The sequence below is a fragment of the Leucoraja erinacea genome, chromosome 5, assembly GCF_028641065.1.
Source record: "Leucoraja erinacea ecotype New England chromosome 5, Leri_hhj_1, whole genome shotgun sequence".
Lineage (NCBI taxonomy): Eukaryota > Metazoa > Chordata > Chondrichthyes > Rajiformes > Rajidae > Leucoraja > Leucoraja erinaceus.
The window spans coordinates 43,440,850-43,468,357 of NC_073381.1; the positions used below are offsets into that span (position 1 = coordinate 43,440,850).

General features: G+C 42.9%; 1 protein-coding gene across 23 annotated transcripts in view; it reads right to left on the reverse strand.

Annotated features, from left to right (window-relative positions):
• dtnba (dystrobrevin, beta a) overlaps positions 1-27,508 on the reverse strand; it is a 446,182-nt gene that overhangs the window by 5,423 nt on the left and 413,251 nt on the right. For 19 of the 23 annotated variants that reach the window (XM_055635471.1, XM_055635453.1, XM_055635463.1 and 16 more), the window contains one exon: positions 3,373-3,432. In XM_055635471.1, coding sequence (XP_055491446.1) covers positions 3,373-3,432 — 60 coding nt within the window. The remainder of the gene's footprint in view (positions 1-3,372; positions 3,433-27,508) is intronic. The other 4 variants (XM_055635459.1, XM_055635452.1, XM_055635466.1 and 1 more) reach the window with 1 other exon arrangement.

The following is a 27,508-nucleotide window of genomic DNA, read 5'->3' on the forward strand; positions in this document are numbered from 1 at the left end:
CTACCGCCAGGTCTGGTAGCATGTTCTCGGTGCAAAATAACGTACCACTCAAAGATTCCCTTAAAACGTCTACCCCTCACCTTAAACCTATGCCGTCCTGTCGTGGACAGCCCAACCATGAGAAAATGGGAACTAAATTAGGGTGTTAAGGCACGATAAACTGAATGGCTTCATTGTATGTTTACAATCCTATTCCAGCAACAATAATTTTATAAGTATGTGCCTAGAGATTGTATTGCTTCGGGCGTGTATTTTATGCGCAAACTGCATCTGTCTGGTGCCTGCTCATGTCCCTAATATGTCTCAATTCGTGCAACACACATTTCCATCCGTGCCAAAATAAATTGGAGATTTTGAGATGTATTATGATTATTATCAGTCAGTGTTGAACTAGGAACACGTTGTTCTACTTAGATATTTTTTCCATCATTTCAAGGAGCACTCTGCTAATGTCAGGAAGTCTGGTTGGAGGCTTTTTTTAGCAGCAAGGACTGCCTGTGTGTAGTTTAGGTTGGGACCTAGGGGCAAGAGATAAAGATAGCAGAGACAATACCCGCAAAATCTTCAGAGGTACCACATGCTACCTGGACTTTAAAAATTCACACGTCATTACTTCTAAGACATTGGACACAATACTCCTTGACTCTCTCCAACTCATAACTCAGCCACTGTGCAGTGGAGAGAATCTAGGTGACATAGTAATCCCTCTCATCAAACCATGGTGTACTGTCTGCAGTGATTAAAATAGATGAATTAATGTTTCTCTGAGCAATTTACTAATTATTAATCACTGATAAAAGATGAAATCCAAATGCTAGGCGGGTAGTCAGAGACTTTGAATAGATTTACTGCTGGGAAGCGGAACTGTGATGAAAATATTATAAAATATGATATGTGGCTCAAAATGATATTGTTTTTAAAGATGCCAACAACACTCTAAAATACTCAGCAGGATGCATGCGTGCTGGTAGATGTACCAATGCCTTTATAAAGGAAAACAGATGAAAGTGCACTCAATGGAAAGATGTTGATAATTAGGAAAGGGCTGAACGGAAACCTAATAGTGGAAAAATAAGAGTAGAATAATTTTAGTGGAGCTAAAAGCAACATGGTGAGTGTTAGGATGTGCGGTGCAGCCACCTGATTCCACTCCAATGTGACATTGGTGAAAGCACTCATTAAAATGAGTCAAACACTTTACTTTCCACTTTCTCTCTTCCTTTTTTACTTTTTATATACACACTTCACGTTTTTCTACTCTCTACCATCTATTTTTCCACTTTTTTCTCTTTCTATTGTTTTCTTTTTCTTGTCTTGCTTACTTCCTTCTCATAACATAAAACTAGAGTTTGTACATAGAATGGATTACGGTATTACATAGTTGGCACCTAAAATTAGGTTCCACTGTACTGTTTTGTGTGGTATTAACTTCTAATAAAATAAACAAAACTAAAAAAAAAAAAAAAAAAATAAGATGTGATCATGTTCAGCACACACATCATGGGCTGAAGGTTCTGTTCCTGTTCTATATTCTATGTCATACATACATACAATTTTTTTTCCACAGCCTACCTGCTTGACCAAAATAAAATCACTATTATTTTGTAAAAAAAAAAAAAAAAAAAAAAAGAGTCAAACATGCAGCGAAGACTACAGATGTTGCTCATGGCAATGTGCATATATGGGGATCAGAAGCTGGCTTTCCCTGATGATTATGTATGGGCAGCTCTCAAAGAGCAAGGCAGATCTCACGTGTACAGTATAATTTGTACATGCACCATTACAATGAGCCTTGTTTTCCAATTGATATCATTGCACATGTCCAGATGCATGTGCCATATGCACAGAGATCGACACAAATTGAACAGGCATGGTGTACCAGAGAGAAGTATTGTATCACGTAATACAACTTCTTGACCTGCATCTTTACAACAACATTTGAAATAGAAAAAGAGCTTGGGATATTTCTATGACTCCCACACAAAATGATTTTGTTCATTTGAGACATCGGGTAATGAACAATTCTCAACAATATAATCCTATCATAATCGGGGGACTAAATGCAGTCATTTTTTGAAAACGTGAGGCTTTCTTTTCTAATTGTATTTAGTCAAGTCACATTTATTTATTTAGCACATTTAAAAAACAACTCTCGTTGGCCAAAGTGCTTTACATTTGTTATAAGAATAGTATAAACAAACAAACTACATACATATATACATATAGCCCTCGCTCAGTGGACGTCAGGAAAGGCTTGGGAGTAAAGATACGTTTTTAGTCTTGACTTAAAGGAGTCGATGGAGGGGGCAGTTCTGATGGGAAGGGGGATGCTGTTCCACAGTCTAGGAGCTGCAACCGCAAAGGCGCGGTCGCCCCTAAGCTTATGCCTAGACCGCGGGATAGTCAGCAGCCCCAAGTTGGCCGATCTGAGCGACCTGGAGGTGGAGTGGTGGGTGAGAAGACTTTTAATGCAGGAGGGGGTAAGTCCATTGAGGGCTTTGTAGACATAGAGGATGGTCTTGAAATGTATACGGAACCGCACAGGGAGCCAGTGGAGAGAGGCCAGGATCGGTTATATGGTTATATGGTTATATCGGGGTGATGTGGTCCCTTTTTCGGGTGCCCGTCAGGAGTCTCGCTACGGCGTTTTGGACCAGTTGCAGGCGGGACAGGGAAGATTGTCTGATGCCAGTGTAGAGGGAGTTGCAGTAATCTAGGCGGGAGGAGATAAATGTGTGGATCATCTTTTCGAGGTCATCAAAGTGGAGGAATTGTTTTATTTTAGCTATCGTCCGAAGCTGAAAGAAGCTAGCTTTTACCACGGCATTGACTTGTTTGTCAAATTTCTGTGCTGAGTCAAATATCACGTCAAGGTTTTTGATGTGAGGTTTGAGTAGTGGGGTAAGGCTTCCAAGGCCGCCTGCTATCATTTTAATTGAGTCCGAGGGGCCTGAAGGACGACCTCAGACTTACTCTCATTTAGCATACATGTCTTTTTTAATTCCCGCAGTCTCTTTTTCTTTATACTGTCCTGCAGAACTTTCTGTTATTTATGTGTAATTTAAGTTGACGTGCGTTGGCCTGAGTCTATGTTCCCATGACGCTGCTGCAAGCAAGATTTTAATTGTACCTGTACCTCATTGCATTTGTGCATAAGACAATGTACTTGGCGTAACTTAACTTCCATGTCAATTGCCAACCAGTCAGAAATACTTGGACATTATTCATCTTGCCTTGAAGATGTTCATACATGAATTTCATTTATTAAATATCTAATTTTTTTCATAACTTTAAGTTAATAAAACATATGACAAACACTTCTTCATAGAAAAGTCTTTAACATTATTAAATTCCAATTTCTTCCGAACTTACCCCTTTCTTTTCCATTCTGCAGCTTCTCTGCTTCCTCTTCATCCTCACAACCTTCATCTGCTGAAAGAACAGGCCTGGTAAATGACAGTGCTTTATGATTATACAGTTGTTTATATGATGAAAACAACCCTTCTTAATCACATTGAACAATTACAATTTGAAAATGCACCAGAATGCACAATATAATTCAATTCTGAAAGATAACTGTTTGTTAGGATTTGGTTAATAAAATAGTAAGATTAAACGAGAACTTGCCAGTTTGAAGTTTGATCGTTATTTTATGAGGAGTAACGTTGAGGGATTACGTCAAGAACCCTGCCAGGACGCATGCATGTCATTCTTCAAAAGAGCGGTGTGAAATCACAGATAACTGTAATGACTAAACATAGTAAGATTAGAGAAGAGATACCAGTTGAGTATATGATCAAGGGTGGGAGCGGAGGGCACGTAATCCCTCAACGTTACTCCTCATAAAATAACGATCAAACTTCAAACTGGTAAGTTCTCGTTTAATCTTACTATTTTACTTCGGAGTCACGTGAGTGACTACGTGAAGATTTTAAAGCTCTGTGATTTCATGCCGTGGAAACAAGTCCATGCATCACATCTGCCTTGATTATGGGGAGAATAGTGTTAACATCATTAGACATCAATATGATATTGAAAACCCAACGATAAATATATTAACACCAAATTATAGCCCCTATTTATGGGGTAAAATTATATTACAGAACTTAAAATTGTTTCTGCAAATGTTCCAGGTTCAATGACTGGTTTGTTATAAAATCGTTGGAAAGTTTTCTCCGTTGACCATTCTGCTGTCTTGAGGATTTGGTCCATAGGAACATCCAACTTCATAGCTGCCGATGTAGCTGCAGCCCTGGTGGAGTGAGATTTAAAAATGCTAGTGTCTACTCCAGCCTTTATTAGGACCTGTTTTAGCCATCTAGAGATGGTCTGGACTGTCACTTTTTTGAGTGGCTGTTTGTAGCTGATTAAAAGTGAAATTTCTTTGCCTCTGATGATCTTAGTATGCTCCATATATAATAGTAAGTGTGTTACAATACAGAGACGATCATCTGTCTTGGAGTCCCTGAATTCTGTTTTTAGGCCTGCTGACCCCTGTATGTTCTGTTTGACTAATTCTTTGATGTGAAAAGTTAAATTTCCAGATGAAATAGTCATGTTGTCCAGCCTTTGTTTCTGTAGCGACTGGACCCTTTCTGCCGTGACCAAGGCCATCAGCATCAGTTTTCATAGTCAGTTTCTGTAGGGGCAGAGCTGGAGACCAGTTTCTTAACATGGTCAGTACAATGCTCACATCCTATATTTGGGAGTACCTGGTTCTTAGGGGATTAACATTAAAAATGCCCCTCATGAGTTTGGTTACCAGGGTCTGTCCCAACAGAATGCCGCTCTGTTCCTTTGTCACAGGTATATTGACAGAGCACTTCTGGCGCAGTTGATGGCACTATGACTGAGCCTCTCATCGTAATGGAGGCTTGCCAGGAATTCCAGAACAGACGGGATGTTCATAGATCTGTGGGTGATGTTATTGCTGTGACAGTACTTTCCCCATTTCTTGATGACACCAAGTACTGTTTTTTTTTGGTGGACTGTCTGTGGGCCGCTGAAATAATATCCACTGTTCGGTCCTTCAGTCCCAGGTGTAGTAGAGGTGCTTTCAAACTCTACAAATTAATAGGTTTATATAATTATGACATGGGTAACTTCCCCTTGTTGCGGGATGAACCAGTAAATTAGGTCTATGATGGATGGTGATGCATGGTTCTAATACCATGTCGAGTATCACCGGGACCCATGGTTGAGTAGGCCAATCGGGTACTATCAAAATACCAGATGCGGAATCTTGCTGTATTTTCCTTAATACCCGAATGATGAGGCAGAAAGGAGGGAATGCATAAATAAACAATATCCCCCAATGCAGCGAAAATGCATCTGTTGCCGCTGCCCCAGGTTCTGGTTCCCATGAACATAATTCGATATCTGGTGTGAGCCTGGATGCGAATAGGTCGATATCTGGTGTTCCATACCGTGCTGTAATTTCAGCAAATACATTTTTATCCAACATCCATTCAGTGTTTTCATTGAATTTGCGTGACCTGGTGTCTGCCATTAAATTTAGTTTACCTGGTAAGTAGGTAGCTAATATCCAAATATCTCTCTGGATACACTATTGCCAAATTGTGTTGGCCAAATTGTCACATGATGTTGATTTGTTTCCACCCATATGGTTGATATATGCTACCACGGTGGTGTTGTCAATTTGTAGTCTAACATGCTGGTGATATAACCCAGAACAATATGACTTAAGGCCATGGAATGCACTTAACATTTCCAGGTAGTTTATGCCCAGTGTTTGTAATAATGATGCCTCCTGTGCATTCCATCTCCCCTACAGCTGGAGATGGAATTGGTAGCACCCCAACCAAGTGCACTGGCATCAGTATGTAGTACCATAGACGGGTTGCTGATAATGTTTGGATTGGAACAATGCCTAATGTTATCTTTCCACCATTTTAGTTCCATTATGGCCTCTGTTGGTAGCTTTATTGGTCTGTCAAAATGACCACCATAATTTTTGAGCGCTCGTATTTTAGCCCACTGTAATTTTTGATAATGTAAAGGTCCGAATTGTGTGGCTGGAAACGCAGCCACTATTATGCCAATTATTCTTGCTACCAGTCTGATGGATGGTTTTGTGATGTCAATGATTTTGCTGCAAGCCTCCATTAAGGCTGTAACCTTTTCTTTCGGCAAAGTCACTGACATGTGAACTGAGTTAAGGGTGAACCCCAGATGATCCATTGTGTTAAATAACATCTGTGGTCACCTCTAATGGGTACTGTATAGTAAGCATCTTTTAAATCGATGCTTGCCATGTAGTAACCTTAGGAAATCAATTGCATTGCAGTAACAAAGGTTTCCATCTAGTAATGAATATATAGTACGAAAGTATTCAAATTAGTCAAATCTATGATGATGCGGCAACCACCATCTTGTTTATGATAAAGATTTTGGACACGAATTCCTGTGATTCGTGTTGGGTTTCCTCCATTACTCCTTTTTTTATATGGCCACTGTAGTTCAGCATGCGCTTTTGATTTTTCTTTGCCTGTAAGCACGAACATTCGGTTCGGTCCATGCTGAACTGGAGGGTTATGTTTTTGTATAAATTCTATGGTATAACCCTATACTTCTGAAAATATAAGTGTCGGTAGTTAATTTATTCCATGCATCCAGATAGAATTGTAATCTCCCACCAACCTCGTAAGGAACCAGACCCACCTACCTCCATGGTTACTATTGGTAGGTTTGTTACTTTTTCGGCATCCTCCGTGGACGTTGAGGCGCCGGTGTCTGGATCTGTAGTTGGGTTGGTGTTGAGGGTTAGCGCATTTCGCAGGAAGGCCAGTCTGGGCCATGACCTAAAAAAGACCGATGTTGAGTGTTCCTGGCCTTCGAGCTTTCACCAGTTTGTCTTGGCCGACTGGTGGTGCGTAGGGGTGCTGTTTCTGGCCGAAGTAGTTTTTAGACGTTGCTTTAATGAGCCCCAGGGTTTTACCCTCTTCGTCAAGTTATTTTACCTGTTTTGATAAGTTGCCTCCAAATAGTAATATTGGTGGTTTGGAGGTTCCAGGTTTGCATAGGCCTGCAAATTAGGGTCTAAAGACGGTTGGATGGCACTCTTCCTAATGCTGTTTACTCGTATTGGTAGTTGCAAAATAAAGCCAGTGCATCCTGGTGATCCTGTGTTATGTCTTTTTCGTTTATTGTGCGGGCGAAAACCGTACTTCCCGCTGTTAGGACTTTCAGAACTTTCAGTAGTTTCAAGTCCCTGGCTCTGATTGAGGCTCCGACATGTTTTCAAATACACTGGTTGACACTGGGAACATTCAGTGATTTGCAGTTCCCTGGTGGTAAGTGTCTTGCTGTGGTGTCCAATAATGCCTGTCCTTATAGCTGGTTGAATGACAAGTAGTTGATACTTGCAGCTATTTTAGGCTCCAGGTTTTGGCCAGTTTGGTCGGGTTGAATGAACTGGAACACCATATCCAATAGGTTTTCTTGCACCCCATACACACTAGGGGTATGTTCTGCACACCCCTCTTCAGGGTCAGCCCAGAATTGACCCCCTGTACTCCCCTCTGATGAGGGAGAAACACTGTGCAGCCCTACAAGAGGTACTGCTGTAGGACTTACTAGCTGCCCACTGTGACTAGTCTCCATCTCCCGGACCCTGTCACTTTGGAGTATTTGCTCCAACAGCCGCTCCAACTGGCTCCAATGCTCTCGGGCACTGGCCGCTCGCGGCTGCTCCCAGCCGCTCCAACCAGCCCCAATGCTTACGGGCACTGGCCGCTCGCGGCTGCTCCAGTTCCTGAAGCCGCTCCAACCGGCTGCTCTTGTTCCCCCCTCCCAATGCTCACGGGCACTGGCCGCTCGTGGCTATTCAGAGTCGGACTCATCAGAATCAACGACTCTTGTTAGTTTTTTGCTTCGCTCTACCGCCCGGCCGTGGCCGGTGCGGGAGCGAAGTTGGGCACAGCTGTTCCCATTACGGGAGATTGGCGTGCCGTTGGCTGCTGCTGCTGGCTGCCCGCAACTCCGCGGTTCTCCCCCGCCAGCTTTTTTGCAGCCTTCGTGGATCTGGTCCATGCCTCCACCTGTAAGGTAAGTGGAAGGAACGCATAGTCTCCTTACCTGCTGTTCCCGGCTTTCAAATTCTGCTGCTAAGTCCCTGCTGTGACTCGTTGCAATGCGTGTAGTGATATGACACGCATGCGTCCTGGCGGGGTTCTTCACGTAGTCACTCACGTGACTCCGAAGTAAAATATAATGGATTTGCCTGCAGGTCCAACAAATAATGAGGAAGGCTAATTGAAAGAGTTAGGGTTTGGAGTACGGAATCAGAAAAAGTTTGATACACATCAAGTTGAGGAGACTGCATCGGGAGTACTTTATACAGTTTGGTCTACTTAAGGCTTGCATTGAAGACAGTGTTGAGAGGGTTCACTAATTTAGTTGATGGGATGAAAAGGTTGTCAATGTGAAAAATGGTTGAGCAAATTGGATCCGTAAAGTTTGGACTAGAGATACGAGAGGTGATACTATTGAAAACTAGAAAGTTTAGTTTATTACTGTCATGTGTACCGAGTTACAGTGAAAAGCTTTTGATTGCGTGTTATCCAGTCAAAAGAAAAGGGTGATGCTAAACGGATTTTTCCCCCCTGTGGGTGTATCCAGAACTAGAAGAGATAGTTCAAATCAAGAAGGGGTCAACTATAGGGACCCTTTATTGATTTCTTCTGTCAGATGGCTGTGAATCTTTGGAATTCTCTTCCTGAGAGCGGAGGAGAACTCAACATATTTAAGGAGGAAACAGATAGAGACATGGCATCCTTTAGCCGTCTATTATTGAGAATTTACTTTTGTCACTCAGCTGGACGTGTCACCCCATAATTGTTTACCATTCTGCTGGACTTTACAGATACAACATGGAAACAGGCCCTTCGGCCAAACCAAGTCCACACAGACCAACAATCACTCCTACTCTCCACGCTGGAGTAGATTAACTTACAAACCTGTACGTCTTTGGAGTGTGGAAGGAAGCTGGAGCACCTGGAGAAAAATCTAGGGAGCACCTGGAGAAAGCACTGGGAGAACGCACAAACTCTGTACAGACAGCACTCGTAGTCAGGAGCGAACCCAGGTCTCTGGCGCGGAAAGACAGCAACTCTACTACTACGCTACTGTGCCGCCCTTGGAGGCAAAGCAATTGGAGTGGAAGATGATTCTCACCAGCTTTGACACTATACTCAACCCTTCTGATGTGGTAGGTCAGCTACAGATTCATGGAGATATCACTGGTTTTGTGCTTCCTCAGCAGACCACCCTCGATATATGTTGAGCACACCAATATTTGGTGAAAGCAGCTACATTTAGGTCAGAATCTGGCTGGCACTGGGGAAATCACTGGCACAATGCAAAGCTTGATAGCCCACAGAACAATGTGTTCCAGGTGCTTCTTTGCGTTGTGCACATGCTGATCCTAAAACATAGGTGAAGAATTAACCCATTCTGCCCATTGAGTCATTTGCCATTCGATCATGGCTGATCTATTTTTCCCCCTTAACCTACTTTTCTACATTTGCATTTGCCTTGTTTGCAGATTTTACCTATGTTGTTGTGTAAGATGGGTGGCATATCTTGCCCTATTGCCACATTAGGCACTCTCAAATTACAATTAAAGGCATTAACAGCTGATTTATGCTTTTGCAGCTGTTTCATTCACTTGGTGGGAAGCAGGTCAACACTGTTGTTCTCTGCATGGCAGCTACACAGGCCACAGCAAAAGGGAAAAGCATGAGAGGTGGGGAGAAGAAAGGAAGTGGAACCATTTGCACAGGGGGAGGAGGAATGGTCAAATTGAGCTTTTGCCATTATCAAGTTGCTGCCATTACGAGGAACAGAGCCATAAATGCTGTGATTTATCCCAATGTTGCTTGTCTGCAAAAGGGCAGCACAGGTCAATCAACAGTCAGTGAAAATGTAAAACAAAATGTCCCAATGCTTGTATACTTCCAGCTTCCTGCAATAAGTATGCGTTGTTTTGCTAGTGAGGGATTGTAACTGGTTGCAAGCCATTATATGCACAAAATACACCAGTGTAATGACGCCACACTACATGAATTGCAACAGGAAACGCCAAATCCAATTTTACTGTGGTGGAGATTTAAAATAGGAAACTTAAATAGGAAATGGGTACAAATATATAGATAAAACAATAGCTGTGTTAAATATAAGTTGAGGCTACAGTATTCTAATATTGACTGACAATGGTTTCGTAAACTCATATATGTCTAGCATGACTGCATTGTTTAATCTTCATTTCCTTGGCTCTGTCCTGTCGTCCATGAATGCGTTTTTTGAAGCTATGTTTCTGAAAACATGTTTTCTAAAGTTGTAGAGACAAGTATAATTGCTGGATTTCATTTTATACAGTAAGAACTAGAGATTAAATCAAACCCTTTTCCTCATTAACTTTCAAAATGGTGCCTGCAACATGGTTGGCTGCTGAATACAGTTAGGGTGTTAGAGTGTAAATCATTACATTTATTCATTATGTGAGTTTTGATTTTGGTGCTCATTAAAGAATTTCATGACCTCATGACTGTTTACTCATTTAAACGTGTTGTGTGATTTACTGTTTTCAAGAGTGGTAACAACATAGATATTTGCCAAAGCACAGAGGGCCTCATTAACCAACTATACTAATTCCCATAATGTATAACCTACCTCTAATGTATTCCTTCTACTTTTCCAATACAGTGTCACTGATTCACTTCCCACAAGGCCAATAATAAAAAGCACAACATGTCTGCATGAGAAAATTATTGGTTTAGTCCTTTATTTCACTTGGCTGCATCCTGTGTTTCAAAATCCTGATAAGTTTCTCAAAACACATTTTCTAATAATGCAGAGACAGGTACACCTTCCAAAACACAAAGGGTACAAATGCTGACATTGTAATCACCTTCAATCATGAGAAACAGAGCCCTGCTCATACACATCCAGCAATGCAGAGAACTCTGGTCATTGGTCCAATACCAATTGAATCAGAGAAATTTGGATTGATGAGCCTGAAATCACAATTCTAATAGATTTGTGACAAACAAACATTTCTGTAATTCATTTTGTATAATTTATAATAACCAGTGATAAAATGGAAACTGTTTTTTCCTTATTAACTTTCAAATGGAGTAAGGAACATGATTGTTCGAATGTAAATGATTTAATATATAATAAATTGGATTTTGGTGCTCATTAAACTATATATGGTCAATGCATTTGGAGAAAAGTGAAATATGCATTTGATATGAACATCTGCTCATTAATATATATGTAATATCCCCCACAATTATTTCATTAATCTGGGATGAAGAGCAGAAGCAGCTTCATAGGTTTTGCAGCCCAGAGAAATGTCAATGTCATCTAAATGCCATTCATAACATCATAAATGCTTATGGGAGAACAATTGATCCTGAAGACCTGTAGATTATCATGCTTTTTTAATTTTTTTTGTTTTCCTTTCTTTTTGCCTCTTTTTTCACATCTTTATGGCTTCTTTCTATCTATCCGTCCACAAACTCACAGGGAGAACATATAAACTTCTTACAGACAGCACCTGTAGTCAGGATCAAATCGGGGTCTCTGGCGCTGTAAAAGATCTGTCCCATGGTACGAGTGCATTCCAAGAGTTCTCCCGAGTTTGCCCTGATTCGAACTCGGAGATTTACGGTAATGGCCACTCGTCGGTACTCGGGGCTCTCGTGGACATTTTTCATCATGTTGAAAAATCTTCACGAGTCTTCCCGTGCTTATCTGTCGTTAGCGAGTCTTCCCGAGTACCTGCCGTTAGCGCTAAGAGACGTCTCCGAGCTCCGACGTACCCGCTACGTTCATTTTCCGTGCTTTTGATTTTTTTACTCGGGAGAGCTCTTGAAATGAACTCGTACCGTGGGACAGGGCTTGAAGGCAGCAGCTCTACCACTATGCCACAAAGTCATCAGTGTGCGTCAGCGTCAGAGAGTGACCAAGGAGTCTGAATCTCAGGCGTAGAGGCATGATTATCCTTGGATTACAGAAGCTAATTATTAATGCATACAACTACTATCCCAGACCGCCTCTTCATCTTCTACACATGTGGAAATAATACAGGTTGAGTGTGCAATCAGATTTCACCACACTGTATATTTGAATTGATCACTACAATAAATTCACTAGCTATTCTGTCAACATTATGATTATTCTGTCATTCTGACATTATGACATTCTGTCAACACGATGGTCTCAAAGCCCTCCGGTTCTTCCTCGACCAGAGAAGCAACCCATACCCAGCCACTGACACTCTCCTCCGCCTAGCGGAGCTGGTCATTACCCTCAATAACTTCACGTTCGACTCCTCCCATTTCCTCCAAATACAAGGCGTAGCTATGGGCACACGCATGCGCCCCAGCTATGTCTGCCTATTTGTCGGTTACGTCGAGCAATCCTTGTTCAATACATACCAGGGCAACATCCCCGCTACATCGACGACTGCTTTGGTGCCACCTCCTGCACCTGCACACAACTGACTGACTTCATCCACTTCACCACTAACTTCCATCCGGCACTCAAATACACCTGGACCATTTCCGACACTTCCCTACCATTCCTTGACCTCACTATCTCCATTGCAGGTGATAGACTTCTGACCGACATACACTATAAACCCACTGACTCCCATGGCTATCTGGACTACACTTCTTCCCACCCTGCTTCCTGTAAGGACTCCATCCCCTACTCCCAATTCCTCCGTCTACGCCGCATCTGCTCCACGGATGAGGCGTTCCACACCAGGACATCTGAAATGTCCTCATTCTTCAGGGAACGGGGGTTCCCCTCCTCCACCATAAATGAGGCTCGCACCAGGGTCTCTTCCATACCCAGCAACACTGCCCTCTCTCCCCATCCCCCCACTCGCAACAAGGGCCGAGTCCCCCTAGTCCTCACCTTTCACCCCACCAGCCGTCACATACAAAAAGTAATCCTCCGTCAGTTTCGCCACCTCCAACGTGACCCCACCACTCGCCACATCTTCCCATCTCCCCCCATATCTGCCTTCCGCAAAGACCGCTCCCTCCATAACTCCCTTGTCAATTCTTCCCTTCCCTCTCGTACCACCCCCTCCCCGGGCACTTTCCCTTGCAACCGCAAGAGATGCAACACATGTCCCTTTACCTCCCCCCTCGACTCCGTTCAAGGACCCAAGCAATCGTTCCAGGTGCGACAGAGGTTTACCTGCATCTCTTCCAACCGCATCTATTGCGTCCACTGCTCTAGATGTCAGCAGATCTATATCGGTGAGACCATGCGGAGGTTGGGCGATCGTTTCCCCGAACACCTCCGCTTGGTCTGCAATAACCAAGCTGACCTCCCGGTGGCTCAGCACTTTAACTCCCCCTCCCACTCCGTCTCCGACCTCTCTGTCCTGGGTCTCCTCCATGGCCACAGCGAGCAGCACCGGAAATTGGAGGAACAGCACCTCATATTCCGTTTGGGGAGTCTACATCCTGGGGGCATGAACATCGAATTCTCCCAATTTTGCTAGTCCTTGCTGTCTCCTCCCCTTCCTCAGTCCACCTGCTGTCTCCTCCCATCCCCCAGCCTTCGGGCTCCTCCTCCTTTTTCCTTTCTTGTCCCCGCCCACCCCTGCCCCCGATCAGTCTGAAGAAGGGTTTTGGCCCGAAACGTTGCCTATTTCCTTCGCTCCATAGATGCTGCTGCACCCGCTGAGTTTCTCCAGCTTTTTTGTGTACCTTATGAATGTGTTTTATTTACTTATTATTTGCTTTTTGCTGTGGTATAGTTCCATGAGCCTCATGCTTCAGCGTTGAATAATGGCTTCAGCAAAAACCCTTGGTGGAATATTTTGCCGATATTCGCCTTATTTACTACAGAAAACGTGAATGCTTCATGCTTAAGTTATTGCATTAACCGCACAACAGGGAATGTGGACACCACGACCAGATACTGTGCATTACCACCTCTCAGGCTAACACTGGTGAATTCAGGGTAAACTGTAATATCAAAGAAGGAATGTTTCCAATCCTTTCTCATTCGATAAATGCAATGAGACATTAGAGGAAGCAGCAAAAAACAGAACCATTTCAAATGCAAAAGGTTTCAAGATACCACCTGTTGTAAATTAATTGCTGCCATTAATATTACCTGAATAAATATTTAATCCCTTCACTAAAGATTTGTTAAATCTTTGCAAAACAGCAAAAATAGTAATGGAAGCATCAACAAGTCTGAGGTACATAAAAATGCTGGAAAAACGCAGCGGGTGAGGCAGCATTTATGGAGCGAAGGAATAGGTGATGTTTCGGGTTGAGACCTTGCAACAAGTCTGTGTCACTTTGGCACCATCAGATTACTTATATCCCTCGCTAAAAGGTACATGTGAAGCAAAATTATGAGACAGAATTTCACCTTGGACACTAGTTTGGAATTCTCGACACATGAAAGTTGCACTTTTTACTCCTCTTCCAAATTTCACTTCCACTTCCAGAGTATAATTTGCAATTGCTGGTACATTTCTTTCCTATTTGACTGTCAATGTAGAATTAAAAAGGAATGAAGCATAGATTGCGGGAAGAGATCAACAGGAAAAAGCAGAGTTGAAGGGAAAGAGCCAACTTGCCAGAAAATTAATGTTGCAGAAGAATGCAGGAAAATTAAAGGAGAAGTGAGACATAGATTCCTAAAGTTAATAAAGGAATGAAAATAGTTTAGAATAGACTGAGATAAACTGAAATATAAAGCACAAACTGAAGAGAAATAAGGAAATAGTACAAAAGAAATACATAGAACCAACGGAAATAAAAGCAAATTAGTAGGCAGCAGCATAAAATATTTGAGATAAGCCTGATTTTGTTTCAAAGGAAGTCACTAATTTTTCAACAATTTGTGGTTCTGGATGGATTGAAAACGAATGATAATTTTTAATGTAAACATCATTAAATTAACATCATAAGTTAATTTTGCAGAAATTAATGGACTTGACCAATTTGTACGTGCTGGCCTGATGTTTCGATTTGTTTTCACTAACTTTATCAGGGTAGTCGACAAATGAGAAAAACTGGCAACATTCAGGCACTGCCAGGGGAGGGGGTGAACGCAGACACATGAGCAACATTGAGGGGGCATTCAGACAGGTTGTGGTTTTATTTGTCACTCGTTCTCAAGTAAAATGTTCTCAAGTAGGATGGCACAGCGGTAGAGTTGCTACCTTATAGTGTTTTCAACGCCAGAGATCCGGTTTCGATCCCGACTACAGGTGTTGTCTGTACGGAGTTTGTACGTTCTTCCCGTAACTGTGTGGGTTTTCTCAGAGATCTTCAGTTTCCCCACACACTCCAAAAATGTTCAGGTTTGTAGGTTAATAGGATTTATATAAATGTAAAAGTGTCCCTAGTGTGTGTAGGACAGTGTTAATATACGGGGATCATTGGTCGGCACTGTCTCGGTGGACCGAAGGGCCTGTTTCCAAGCTGTATCTCTAAACTAAACCAAAACCATGACATTTAGTTTCTAGTCTTTGTGTCACGGAGGTAGCCGTTTAGACCAATGTGTGCTAGAACATTCCTTTCACACAGGCGACAGATGTGTAGGGATTCTGCGCAGCCATCGTTCTTGATTTTCAAGATTCTCTGTTTAATCTGGCATCATGTTTGGCACAAACATCGTGGAGCAAAGGTCCTGGTCCTGATTGTCATAAAATGTTGAATATCTGTTGCATTTAGGGAAATGTGTAATTCCAGGTTTCCACTACTTAGATGGATACCTGATCTGTCCACTAACTTCACGTATCATTCTTAAATTTATCAAGGAAAAGTTTCACAGCATATTTCTTTTTCTGATTTTTGTTTTACCTCACTGCCGAATTGCACAGGTTTATGGCATCCTTTGGTACAGCATTACAGAAAATATTTTGACTGAAGAGTCCAGACAGAGAAAAACATTTTATTTCAAAACTGGTGCAGAACCACTCACTGCACCCAAAACAGAAATTATAACTTCCCTGGCAGGTCGTTAAAACGATGTACTCTTTAGTTATATACTATTGCTTCTGAAAGTTCTCATTGAAATTGACTTTGGTGAGCAGTTTATTAATTAATTTATCATATCTTATAGCCTTCTTTAAAAAAGAAGCAACATGTTTGTGTTATTCCAATTATGAACAGTTGCAGACTTTCTAGTTTCCCCAGATGTGCCTCCTATTCTTTCCTCTTCCAGTGACCACCTTGAATTATCCTCTGCAGTGTTTCGTTCAGTGGTAAAATAGCATAGCTACCAATTAGGTTTTAAATGTTGCAATACGACTATTTGGATGATAATTGTTAGATTGTCCAGATGATGGGAATTCAATCCTTCCAGAATAAAGTTTGAAAATCTGAATACTTTTCTAGTCATGGCCGTTCATTAATCCAAGCATGTGTCAGACGTTTGTGTGTGTGTTGGGCATTGAAACATTTAAAGAAAACAACCCAGCATCAAAGCAGCCAGAGGCAAACATGTTTGCAAGATGTTGATTCCAAAGCAGAAATGAGGCAAGGATATAAATTTAGGGGCATATTTCTAAAAAAAAAAGAACAAAAGACGCTAATTTGAAAACCCACATTATCATTAAGGTGATTCAATAATGGGATTATAATAAAATTAATATCTGTGTCTCAAATATCTTTTGTGTTACAGTGACTTAGGTTTGTGCATGTTTCTTAGTCAATCTATCGTGTTTACCAGATAACATATCTTATGAGGAAGTAGATCTGGGCTGATTTGACCTGGAGAATGAGTTCTATAGTTTAGAATATATAATCAACCAAGGCACAAGTTCCGGCACAAATGTCTTCTGCAAAATAAATACTATCCTTAAAACACTGAACATCATAACGATGCATGCTATAAACAAGTCTGCCAAAAACCTCTGCTCAGCTCTCTGCTTCATTACCCTTTAATCAAGAAGTCTTAAATACAATAAAGAAACAGAGAATAAGCTCTAGTGCTTTGAGTCACTGGTGTTGTATTTTGGGTCAAATTCCAAAAAGTAATGTTGTCCAGGTTGACACAGATATGATGAAATTTCAGGTTAAATTGAGAACATTTTGGTGTGTTTTTGGTTTTCCATTAAATTATTTTTCTAACGACTAAAATCTGTGTTTGTGAGCTGCACCTGTGGCAGGATTGCAATATTATTTATGACATGGGGCAGAGAATATCATAATCCATCTAACACCACAAAATTCGTAATCTTTCTTTGCATTTCTACTCTTTCCAAATTATCCAAGTTGCAGGTCATTGTTTTGGATTCTGTCACAAGAAACAATCTTTGGGAATTCATAAGCCAGAAGGTGGCAGGTACGTTATCTACAAATTAGATATTAAAGTGTGGGCCCAGGCCTATAGAATGAGATATTTCCAGGATTCCAAACAGGCACTGACAAAGAATATCTACTATTATGAGTATGAAGGAACTGCAGATGCTGGTTTCAATCGAGATAGTCACAAAATGCTGGAGGAACTCAGCAGGACAGGCAGCATCTCTGGAGAGAAGGAATGGTTAACGTTTTGGGTCTCATCCCAAAACATCACCCATTCCTTCTCTTCCGAGATGCTGCCTGTCCCGCTGAGTTCTTCAAGCATTTTGTACCTATCTATTATGACATCTTACGAAAAAAGCTGTAAGATTAACCTTTTTTTGTTAAGAGATACAACGCGGAAACAGGCCCTTCGGCCCACCCGGTCCGTGCTGACCAGTGACCCCTGCATATTAACACTATCCTACACACACTGGGGACAATTTTTACATTTACCAAGCCAATTTACCTACATATCTGTACGTCTTTGGAGTGTGGGAGGAAACTGAAGATCTTGGAGAAAACCCACGCAGGTCATGGGGAGAACATACTAACTCCTTACAGACAGCACCCGTAGCCGGGATCGAATCCGGATCTCTGGCGTTGAAAACTCTGTAAGGCAGCAACTCTATCACTGTGCCACCACACCACCCTACTTGAGAATGTTTACTTGAGGAACGAGTGACAAACAAAACCACGACCTGTCTGAATGCTCCTTCAATGTTGTTCAACATTGAAGGATTCAGGGTAGGGAAGTGGATAGAGGGTCAAATGCTAATGTTGTCAGATGACCAAGCTAGTTGAGGTTTGAAAAACAGCAATTGAATTGGTATCAATAACAGAAATTCATCAGTGGATAAAAGGTTGAGTACTGTACAGTCATAGAGCTGTACACCTTAAAACAGGCCTTTCAGCTTAACTTATCCATGGCAACTGAGTCATCTAACTGAGCCAGACCCATTAGCCTGTGCCTGGCCCGTATCCTTTCAAATCAAATTTATTAATATATCCGCCTCTATCATTTCCTCTGGCAGTTTGTTCCACGTACCAACCACACTTTGTGTGAAAATATTGCGTTCAGGTGCATTTAAATCTTATCCCATGCACCTTGAATCTATGCCTTCTGGTTTTAGAACCCCTTACCCTGGGGGAACGATTGTGGCTATTCACCTTATCTATGTCTCACATGAGGGTCACGCCACAACATCCTATGCTCAGTTTGATTTTTTTTTTAAGTGCAAAATAATATTATTCATTTTAAAGGAGCTTGATCAATGAAATAGATGTTCTATTGGAGCCTGAAGGAGTTAATAGGGCTGAGAGGCTCCAAAGAGAATGAGGGTTCTGGCCCAGAACATCATATATCCATGTTTGAAAAAGGGTCTAGACCTGAAACTTCACCTATCATTGTGTCTGAAGAGTGCCGATCCAGAATGCCACCTATCTATGTTCTCCAGAGGTGCTCCTGACCCACCGAGTACTTTGTGTCATTTTTCAAAAACCAGCACTCCAGCACTGTCCTTTTTTGTAAACCAGCATCAGCAGTTCCTTTTTTCTACTGAAAATGCATCAGGCACACTTCTGCAGAGCAAACAAACAGATGAGATTGGCTTTTTTACTGGACAGTTTGGGAGGTGCACATCAATAGAAATCTGTCAAATGATTTGAGATGTGAACAGTTATAAAAATTGATACAGAAAGACCATCTCAAGGTAATGTTTTAGAATTGCTGCAATTTATTGCCACAGATAGCCACAAATTTAGTTTTGGCTAGGTATAGTACTGGTATCTTGGACAGAAGTCATTACATAATCTGGGACAGTAGTGCAACACTGGGGAATAGCGCAGTGCTGCAGCATTGCTGCATTGATGCTAGCTGCCCACATTACATAAATGATGATGTTAGAGAACTGCTTCGTTGGCTGTGAACCGTTTGCAAATCTCCGGTCCTTTCTTTGTCAGAGTGGTCATGTTTTTGTTTATACAGGAAAGCACCAATTGTTTAATGATGGAGACATAAAACCGCTTGCATGATGAAGGAAAAAGAAATGAAGAAGTAAGGGTGCTATCCTCAAAGGACACATAATCAAAAACATATATCTCAGTGCACCCAGAGCAACAGCAGCCTCACAGGAGGTTTAAATGTCACTTCAGGTTTATATTTAACCAGCCAATAGAAGTGGAAAACACATATCCAGAAAAGCGTTGAAGTTGCCTAGCAACCCAATGTTGACCAATGGGCACAGAATCTACTTTTAGACACTGAAATGGATAAACATGGACTTGTCTATTATTTTCACATGTGAGTGAGCAGCTGAGAGGAGGGGCAGTGTGGGAGGCTTAAAAAACAACAGTTTGTGTCCGAGAATATAGACACAAAATGCTGGAGCAACTCAGCGGGACAGGCAGCATCTCTGGAGAGAAGGAATCGGTGACGCTCTGGGTCGAGACCCTTCTTCAAACCCGAAACGTCACCCATTCCTTCTCTGCAGAGATACTACCTGTCCCGCTGAGATGCTCCAGCATTTTGTGTCTATCCTCGGTCTAAACCAGCATCTGCTGTTCCTCCCAACACGTTAGTGCCCGTGTGTGACCGCTACATGGTGTATAAAGGGAGACAAGCACCAGCAGAGATTGCCTATTGGGAAAGGCTGTGTGTTGAGGCAAAGTACTGTGTTTAACGGTAAGTGCAGAGGCTTTGACTGGAGAGGCTTTGGTAAGGAGGCAGAGTGGAGGATGATGGCAATATAAGGTGTGTTTTTCTTTTTGTGGCTCTTCCTTCGCCTTAGTTCAGCAGGCAGTTAGGGCACTGATATGTTTCACCCACAGGATGCAAGAATCAGGGAGACTTCCAATGTCCCTGAGGACTACATCTGTGAGAGATGGATCCAGATGCAGCTCCCTCCTGACTCACTGAGGGAGGGAACTAGAGCTGTGACTGGATGACCTCAGGATCGTCCGGGAGAACAAGAGTATGATAAATGAGTGAAAGTGCAGTGGTCGTGGCACTGAGAACCAGGAGTGCTGTCGAAAAGGAGGGGGGGAACTGACAGGGTGCCGCCAAGTCAATGGGTGACATTTTGGGTCGAGACACTTCTTCAGACTGATGTCAGCGGAGTGGGAGGGACAAAGACAGAATGTACTCGGAGACAGTAAGACTGGTGGGAGAACTGGGAAGGAGATAGACAGTGAAAGCAAGGGCTATTTGGTTAGATAAGTCGATGTTCATACCACTGGGATGTAAACTACCCAAGCAAAATATGAGGTGCTGCTCCTCACACTGCAATGGTGGAGGCCCAGGGCAGAAAGGTCAGATTGGGAATGGGAGGGGGAGTTGAAGTGCTGAGCAATCGAGAGGTCAGGTAAGTTAAGAAGGACTGAGCGGAGGTGTTCAGCGAAACGATCGCCGAGCCTGCGCTTGGTCTCGCCGATGTAGAGAAGTTGACACCTGGAACAGTGGATACAGTAGATGAGGTTGGAGGAGGTGCAAGTGAACCTCTGCCTCATCTGGAAAGACTGTTTAGGTCCTTGGAGGGAGTCGAGTGGGGAGGTAAGGGGACAGGTATTGCATCTGAATAGTGTCAGATTAGGAAAAGGGGAGGTGCAACGAGACCTGGGTGTGCTTGGACATAGGTCACTGAAAGTAAGCATGCAGGTAAAGCAAGCAGTGAAGAAAGGTAATGGCACTTTTTGTCTTCAATGCAAGAGGATTTGAGTTTAGGAGCAAGGTGGAGCAAGGAGCAAGGACTGCAGTTCTACAGGGCCTTCGTGAGACTGCATCTGCAGTATTGTGTGCAGTTTTGGTCTCCTAATTTGAGGAAGGACATTCTTGCTATTGAGGGAGTGCAACGTTGGCTCACCAGGTTAATTCCCGGGATGGCAGGACTGACAAATGATGAAATAATGGATCGACTGGGCTCGTATTCACTGGAATTTAGAAGGATGAGAGGGCATCTTATAGAAACATATAACATTCTTAAAGGATTGGACAGGCTAAATGCAGGAAAAATGTTCCCAATGTTGGGGAGTCCAGAACTAGGGGTCACAGTTTAAGAATAAGGGTAGGCCATTTAGGACTGCAAAAGTTGTGAATCTGTGGAATTCTCTGCCACAGAAGGCAGTGGAGGCCAATTTATTGGGTGCTTACAAGGGGGAGATATTTAGTTCTTAGGGCTAAAGGAATCAAGAGATTTGGGGAAAATGCAGGAACCGGGTACTGATTTTAGATGATCAGCCATGATCATTTTGAATGGCGGTGCTTGCTCAAAAGGTCGAATGACCTACTCCAGCACCTATTTTCTATGTCCCATGTTCCAAATAGTCAACGGGAATTAGAGGAACAAATATGCTAGGAAATTGCTGACAGCTGGAAGACAGCTGGAAGAACAATGGAGGACTCGGCATGGGGGGGAGCCGTGAGGGACAACAATGGACAATATGGGAGGGGGAGTGTCTTGGGGGAACTGTTGGGGGGAGAGTGGGATAAAAGGGGAGCCGGCATGCTTTGTAACTTTGTCAGTGCTGAAGGTGGTATCTGTATACATTATGTAGGCAAGCAAAGAATCTCACTGTGCCTAGTCACATGTGACAATAAAGTATTCCAATTTCAACTCAAATTCCAAATCCGGCAGTTCTATTAGCTCTAAAATGGAAAAAGGACAGGGCTGATCCACACGTTAAGATTCTAAATTGGGGTAAGGCCAACTTTCGTAGTATTAGACCGGAGTTTGCAAAAGTTGATTGAAGCAACTTCTTTGTGGAAATTAGGGATGCTTTTTAAAAATGTGATAGTTAGAGTTCAAGTGATATGAAGGGGAAAAGGGTAGCCAGAGAGAAAACAGTGTCTTTCAGAAACCAAAGCGGTCATCTATGCGTGGAACTTTTGAAATGGCAAAGGTCCTCAATAAACATTGCTGGACATTCCAAGACTTGTGAACGTAGATACATTTCCTGGGCTTGAACAGATGTATCCAAGGACATATGGGAACCTAAAGAAGAAATTATAGGAATCTTGACAGAGGTATATTAATCATTGTTAGACATGCGTGAGGTGCTAGAAGACTGAAGGGTGGCTGATATTGTGCCTCTATTTAAGAAGGGCTGTAAAGAAAAATGAGGGAACTAAAGAACAGTAAGCCAACATCTGCGGTAGGAAAGTTGCTGGAGAGGATTCAGAGGGATAAGATATCCATGTAGTTGGATAGCCAGCATATATTTAGTGCATGGAAGATCATGTCCCACAAATTTGATTTGAGATTTTGAATCAGGATCATCAGAATCTTGTTCAGCTGGGCAAGTGTGCAAGTGGACAAGCGGAATGGCAAAAGGACATTAATTCAGATAAGTGTGAGGTGTTACATGTTTTGGAAGTCAAACAATCGTAGGACCTTCACAGTGAATGGTAGAACCCTGGGGAATGTTACAGAGCAAAGGGATCAAGGAATAGAAGCACACAGTTCCCTGAAAGTGGCATCAAAAGTAGATGGGTGCAGTGGTGTTAAAGACTTTGTCAGGCTGGCCTTCATCAATCAGAAATTGAATAGAGAAATTATGACATTATGTTACAATTGTGCAAGATGATGGTAAGGCAGCAGTTGGAATATTGTGTTCAGTTATCATCACTGTAGGAAAGGTCCCATTAAGCTGGAAAGGGTGCAGCGAAGATTTTCAATGTTATTGCCAGGTATTGAGGACCTGAGTTAGAGAAAGATTGTGCAGACTAGATCGTTATTCCTTAGAATTCAGGAGACGGAGAGTTGATCTTATAGAGATGTACAAAATTATGAGGGAAAGAGGGTGTAAATCCAGTAATTTTCCCAGGGTATGGGAATCAAGAACTTGAGGGGAATCAGTTTAAGGCGACGGGGGAAAAATGTAATAGGAACCTGAAGGGCAACTTTTTCACACAGAGAGGGTGGGTATATAGAACTGCCAGAAGGAGTAGTTGGGGCAGGTACAATAACATTATTTAAAATAGATTTGGACAGGTACGTGGATAGGAAAGGTTTGATGGGATATGGGCCTCATAGTTTAGATGGGGCATCTTGGTTGGCATGGACAGGTTGGGCTGAAGTCCCCTTTCCATTCTGTATAATCATGACACTGTCTGCTATCAACATTTAGAAAAGCTCTGTGTTGAGGATTATCAGAAATTGGGCTGCTCAACTTTAAAGCCAACAATAAACTTTAGTGTGGCTATTCCAGATAGTACTGGAAATAATACTTCAAATAGTACTTCAATGGTACACTGGACCCCAACAGGAAGATTACAGACTGGCTAATCAAACCTCATCTTACACAAAGTTATTGATTATGAGAACACACATCTTGGAAGTGTTAAAGTGCAAGCTATAAAATCCTTTTGGGAGACTTGAGTGAATTATTGCCAAGAAATGCCATCTTCAGGTCCTGATGTGTGGTTGTTCTGCTTTCTATTTTTATATCAAAACCAAGGGTTTAACACAAATCTATAACCAGACATTGTTTAAAGGTGTGCAGGTTGATCAGTGAAATTATAGTATGATCACACTCAGTTGCCTGTTCAAAACTTCATAGGGGGCGCCATCGAGTATGGCTGCCCTGCCAGCAGCTGTTAGTCCTTTCACCCTTTTTTAAAATTTTTAGTGAGTTAAAGTGTTTGTTTTGGAGGTCTTTTAGTCTTTTATGTGGTGGGTGGGGGAAGGGGAAGGGGGAAACTTTATTTCCTAGTCCCTACCTGGTCGGAGAGGCAGCTTCCCTCCGAGCTGCTTCTTCGCCCCCCTCCTCGCGGCCTACCATCGGACTGGAGCGGCGTTTCCTGTCGGGACCGGCCAGGACTACAGCTTCGGTGGAGGTACAACGCTGGGACACCAACACGGAGCGGGCGATGCCTTGCCCGGGTTGCCGTGCGGTAGGCTCCGGAGTGCTGAGACCGCCGACTTCAACATCCGAGGAGCTGTGGCACGGGCGGCGCTGGATTTAAAACTCCGCGGAGTCTGGGATTTGAGATCGCCAGAGTCGGAGCTCCAGCCAGCATGGCCTGAGGACTACGGGTGCTGCGGTCTCCGGGGAGGAATCGGCCGCTCCAGACATTTCCAAGCCACTGAGGAGTGTTCACCTGACGCCGGATTTCCAGCTTTCCGGTAAGAGGGCCTGAAAACATCGGACTGGCTGCGGAGCCGCAATAGGCCCGACTATGGGTGAACAGGGGATGCTGAGCCCCCTCCTCTACTCCCTCTTCACCTATGACTGCACACCTGTACATGGTACTAACGCCATCATCAAGTATGCAGATGATACAACGGTGATTGGCCTCATCAGCAACAACGATGAGTTGGCCTACAGGGAGGAGGTCCAGCACTTAGCAGCATGGTGCGCTGACAACAACCTGGCCCTTAACTCCAAGAAGACCAAGGAGCTTATTGTAGACTTCAGGAAGTCCAGAGGCAGCACGCACACCCCCATCCACATTAACGGGACGGAGGTGGAACGTGTTTCTAGCTTCAGGTTCCTGGGAGTCAACATCTCCGATGACCTCTCTTGGACCCACAATACCTCTACTCTGATCAAGAGGGCTCATCAGCGTCTCTTCTTCCTGAGGAGACTGAAGAAGGTCCATCTGTCTCCTCAGATCCTGGTGAACTTCTACCGCTGCACCATCGAGAGCATCCTTACCAACTGCATCACAGTATGGTATGGCAACTGCTCTGTCTCTGACCGGAAGGCATTGCAGAGGGTGGTGAAAATTGCCCAACGCATCACCGGTTCCACGCTCCCCTCCATTGAGTCTATCCAAAGCAAGCGCTGTCTGCGGAGGGCGCTCAGCATCGCCAAGGACTGCTCTCACCCCAACCATGGACTGTTTACCCTCCTACCATCCGGGAGGCGCTACAGGTCTCTCCGTTGCCGAACCAGCAGGTCGAGGAACAGCTTCTTTCCGGCAGCTGTCACTCTACTCAACAACGTACCTCGGTGACTGCCAATCCCCCCCCCCCCCCCCCGGACACTTATTATTTTTTTATTCAAATCGTTTGCTATGTCGCTGTTCAAGGGAGATGTTAAATGCATTTCGTTGTCTCTGTACTGTACACTGACAATGACAATTAAAATTGAATCTGAATCTGAATCTGAACGGGGGATGGGACTGGACTTTGCTGCCTTCCCCCACAGTGGGAACCATTGTGGGGGGATGGTTTTATGTTTTTATGTTTATTGTTAAATTCTTTAATGTTGTGTCTTATCTTTATTCGTGTGCTGCAATGGCAAGTCAAATTTCACTACACCATTTGGTGAATAGAGAAATAGAAACATAGAAAATAAGTGCAGGAGTAGGAGTAGGCCATTCGGCCCTTCGAGCCTGCACCGCCATTCAATATGATCATGGCTGATCATCCAACTCAGTATCCTGTACCTGCCTTCTCCTCATACCCCCTGATCCCTTTAGCCACAAGGGCCACATCTAACTCCCTCTTAAATATAGTCAATGAATTGGCCTCAACTACCTTCTGTGGCAGAGAATTCCAGAGATTCGCCACTGTGTGAAAACTGTTTTCCTCATCTCGATCCTAAAAGATTTCCCCGTTATCCTTAAACTGTGATAATAAATGTCCTTTGTCTCCTTTGTAATAGAGGAAAATGGTTTAAAGATAGAAAGGCCAGCTGCATGAAGCTGTTATTTTTAGAAAAGGCATTTAAAGAACAAATGTATTTGAAACGCATGCCCCATTTCCAGTATGACACCAAATCTGTAATACAGTAATGTTATCAGGTAAAACTGCACTTACTGCAGGCCTTAATTATGCAAACAAAATTACAGTTAACAGCATCCAAACACTGGTTAAAATTTTAATTTAGTAAGTCAACTTTGTAAAAAAGTAAAGGAACTTCCTTCAATTAAGAAGTAATTGAGATGGATTCACACCAGCTTTGACTATTGTAAATATGGGAATCACTAGATAACTATCTCCTTTAGATGGTTCCAATTGATTTTATTCCTTATTAGGTTGGTGATTTTACTGTCCAGTTTTTGTGCCAGGCTGATGCCAAGGCCTCGCTGCTTTGACATAATAACTGGGCGGCACGGTGGTGCAGCAGTAGAGTTGCTGCCTTACAGGGCTTGCAGCGCCGGAGACCCGGGTTCCATCCCGACTATGTCTGTACGGAGTTGTATATTCTCCCCGTGGCCGCATGGGTTTTCTCCGAGATCTTCAGTTTCCTCCTACACTCCAAAGACATACATGTTTGTAGGCTAATTGGCTTGGTATACGTGTAAATTGTCCCTAGTGTGTGTAGTGTAGGATAGCGTTAATGTGCGTGGATCGCTGGTCGGCATGGGCCCGGTGGGCTGATGGGCCTGTTTCTACGCTAAATCTCTAAACTAAACTTGGTCATGACTATTAGTGTAACAATACAGCTTCAACCTATAAAAATGACAGAATATGATTTATATGTAATTTAATGCTGCTACTGACTTAAACTGACATCTTGTTAAATTTATGGATGTGGAGGTGTCAACTCCACAATGGAAAGTTTCTGGATGTATGGAGAAACTGCGAGTCTGCAACATTTGAGCATTGGAAGACATATATCCAATTTTGCTTTGTGTCAGTTTACAAAAAGATCTATTATTCTAATGACAGCCAGTCATAACAATGTCACAACATTTTATTTACTCTGTGGTGGCAATTCCATGTCTGTTTCACAGATGCAGTCGACAAAGATAAATTAAGATGCAAGGAAGAATTCAGAAGAATTTTAGAAACAGAGGAAATAGGTGCAGGAGGAGGCCATTCAGCCCTTCGAGCCAGCACCATCATTCATTGTGATCATGGCTGATCGTCCCCAATCAATAACCCGTGCCTGCCTTCTCCCCATATCCCTTGATTCCACTAGCCCCCAGAGTTATATCTAACTCTCTCATAAATCCATCCAGTGACTTGGCCTCCACTGCCCTCTGTGGCGTGGAATTCCACAAATAGCGTGCGTTACTTATGATGCGTGCACTTATGCTCTTGCCTTGTTCTTTCTTTTCTAAACGAAACATATTGGTGCAGATGAGGAAATCATTTATTTGGCCTTATTAACACCTTATTTTCTTGCACAGTTGATTCCCATTGTCATTCCTTCCTGGGCTGAGAAATTGTCATTGTCTAGATCCCAGACTTTGTAACTGC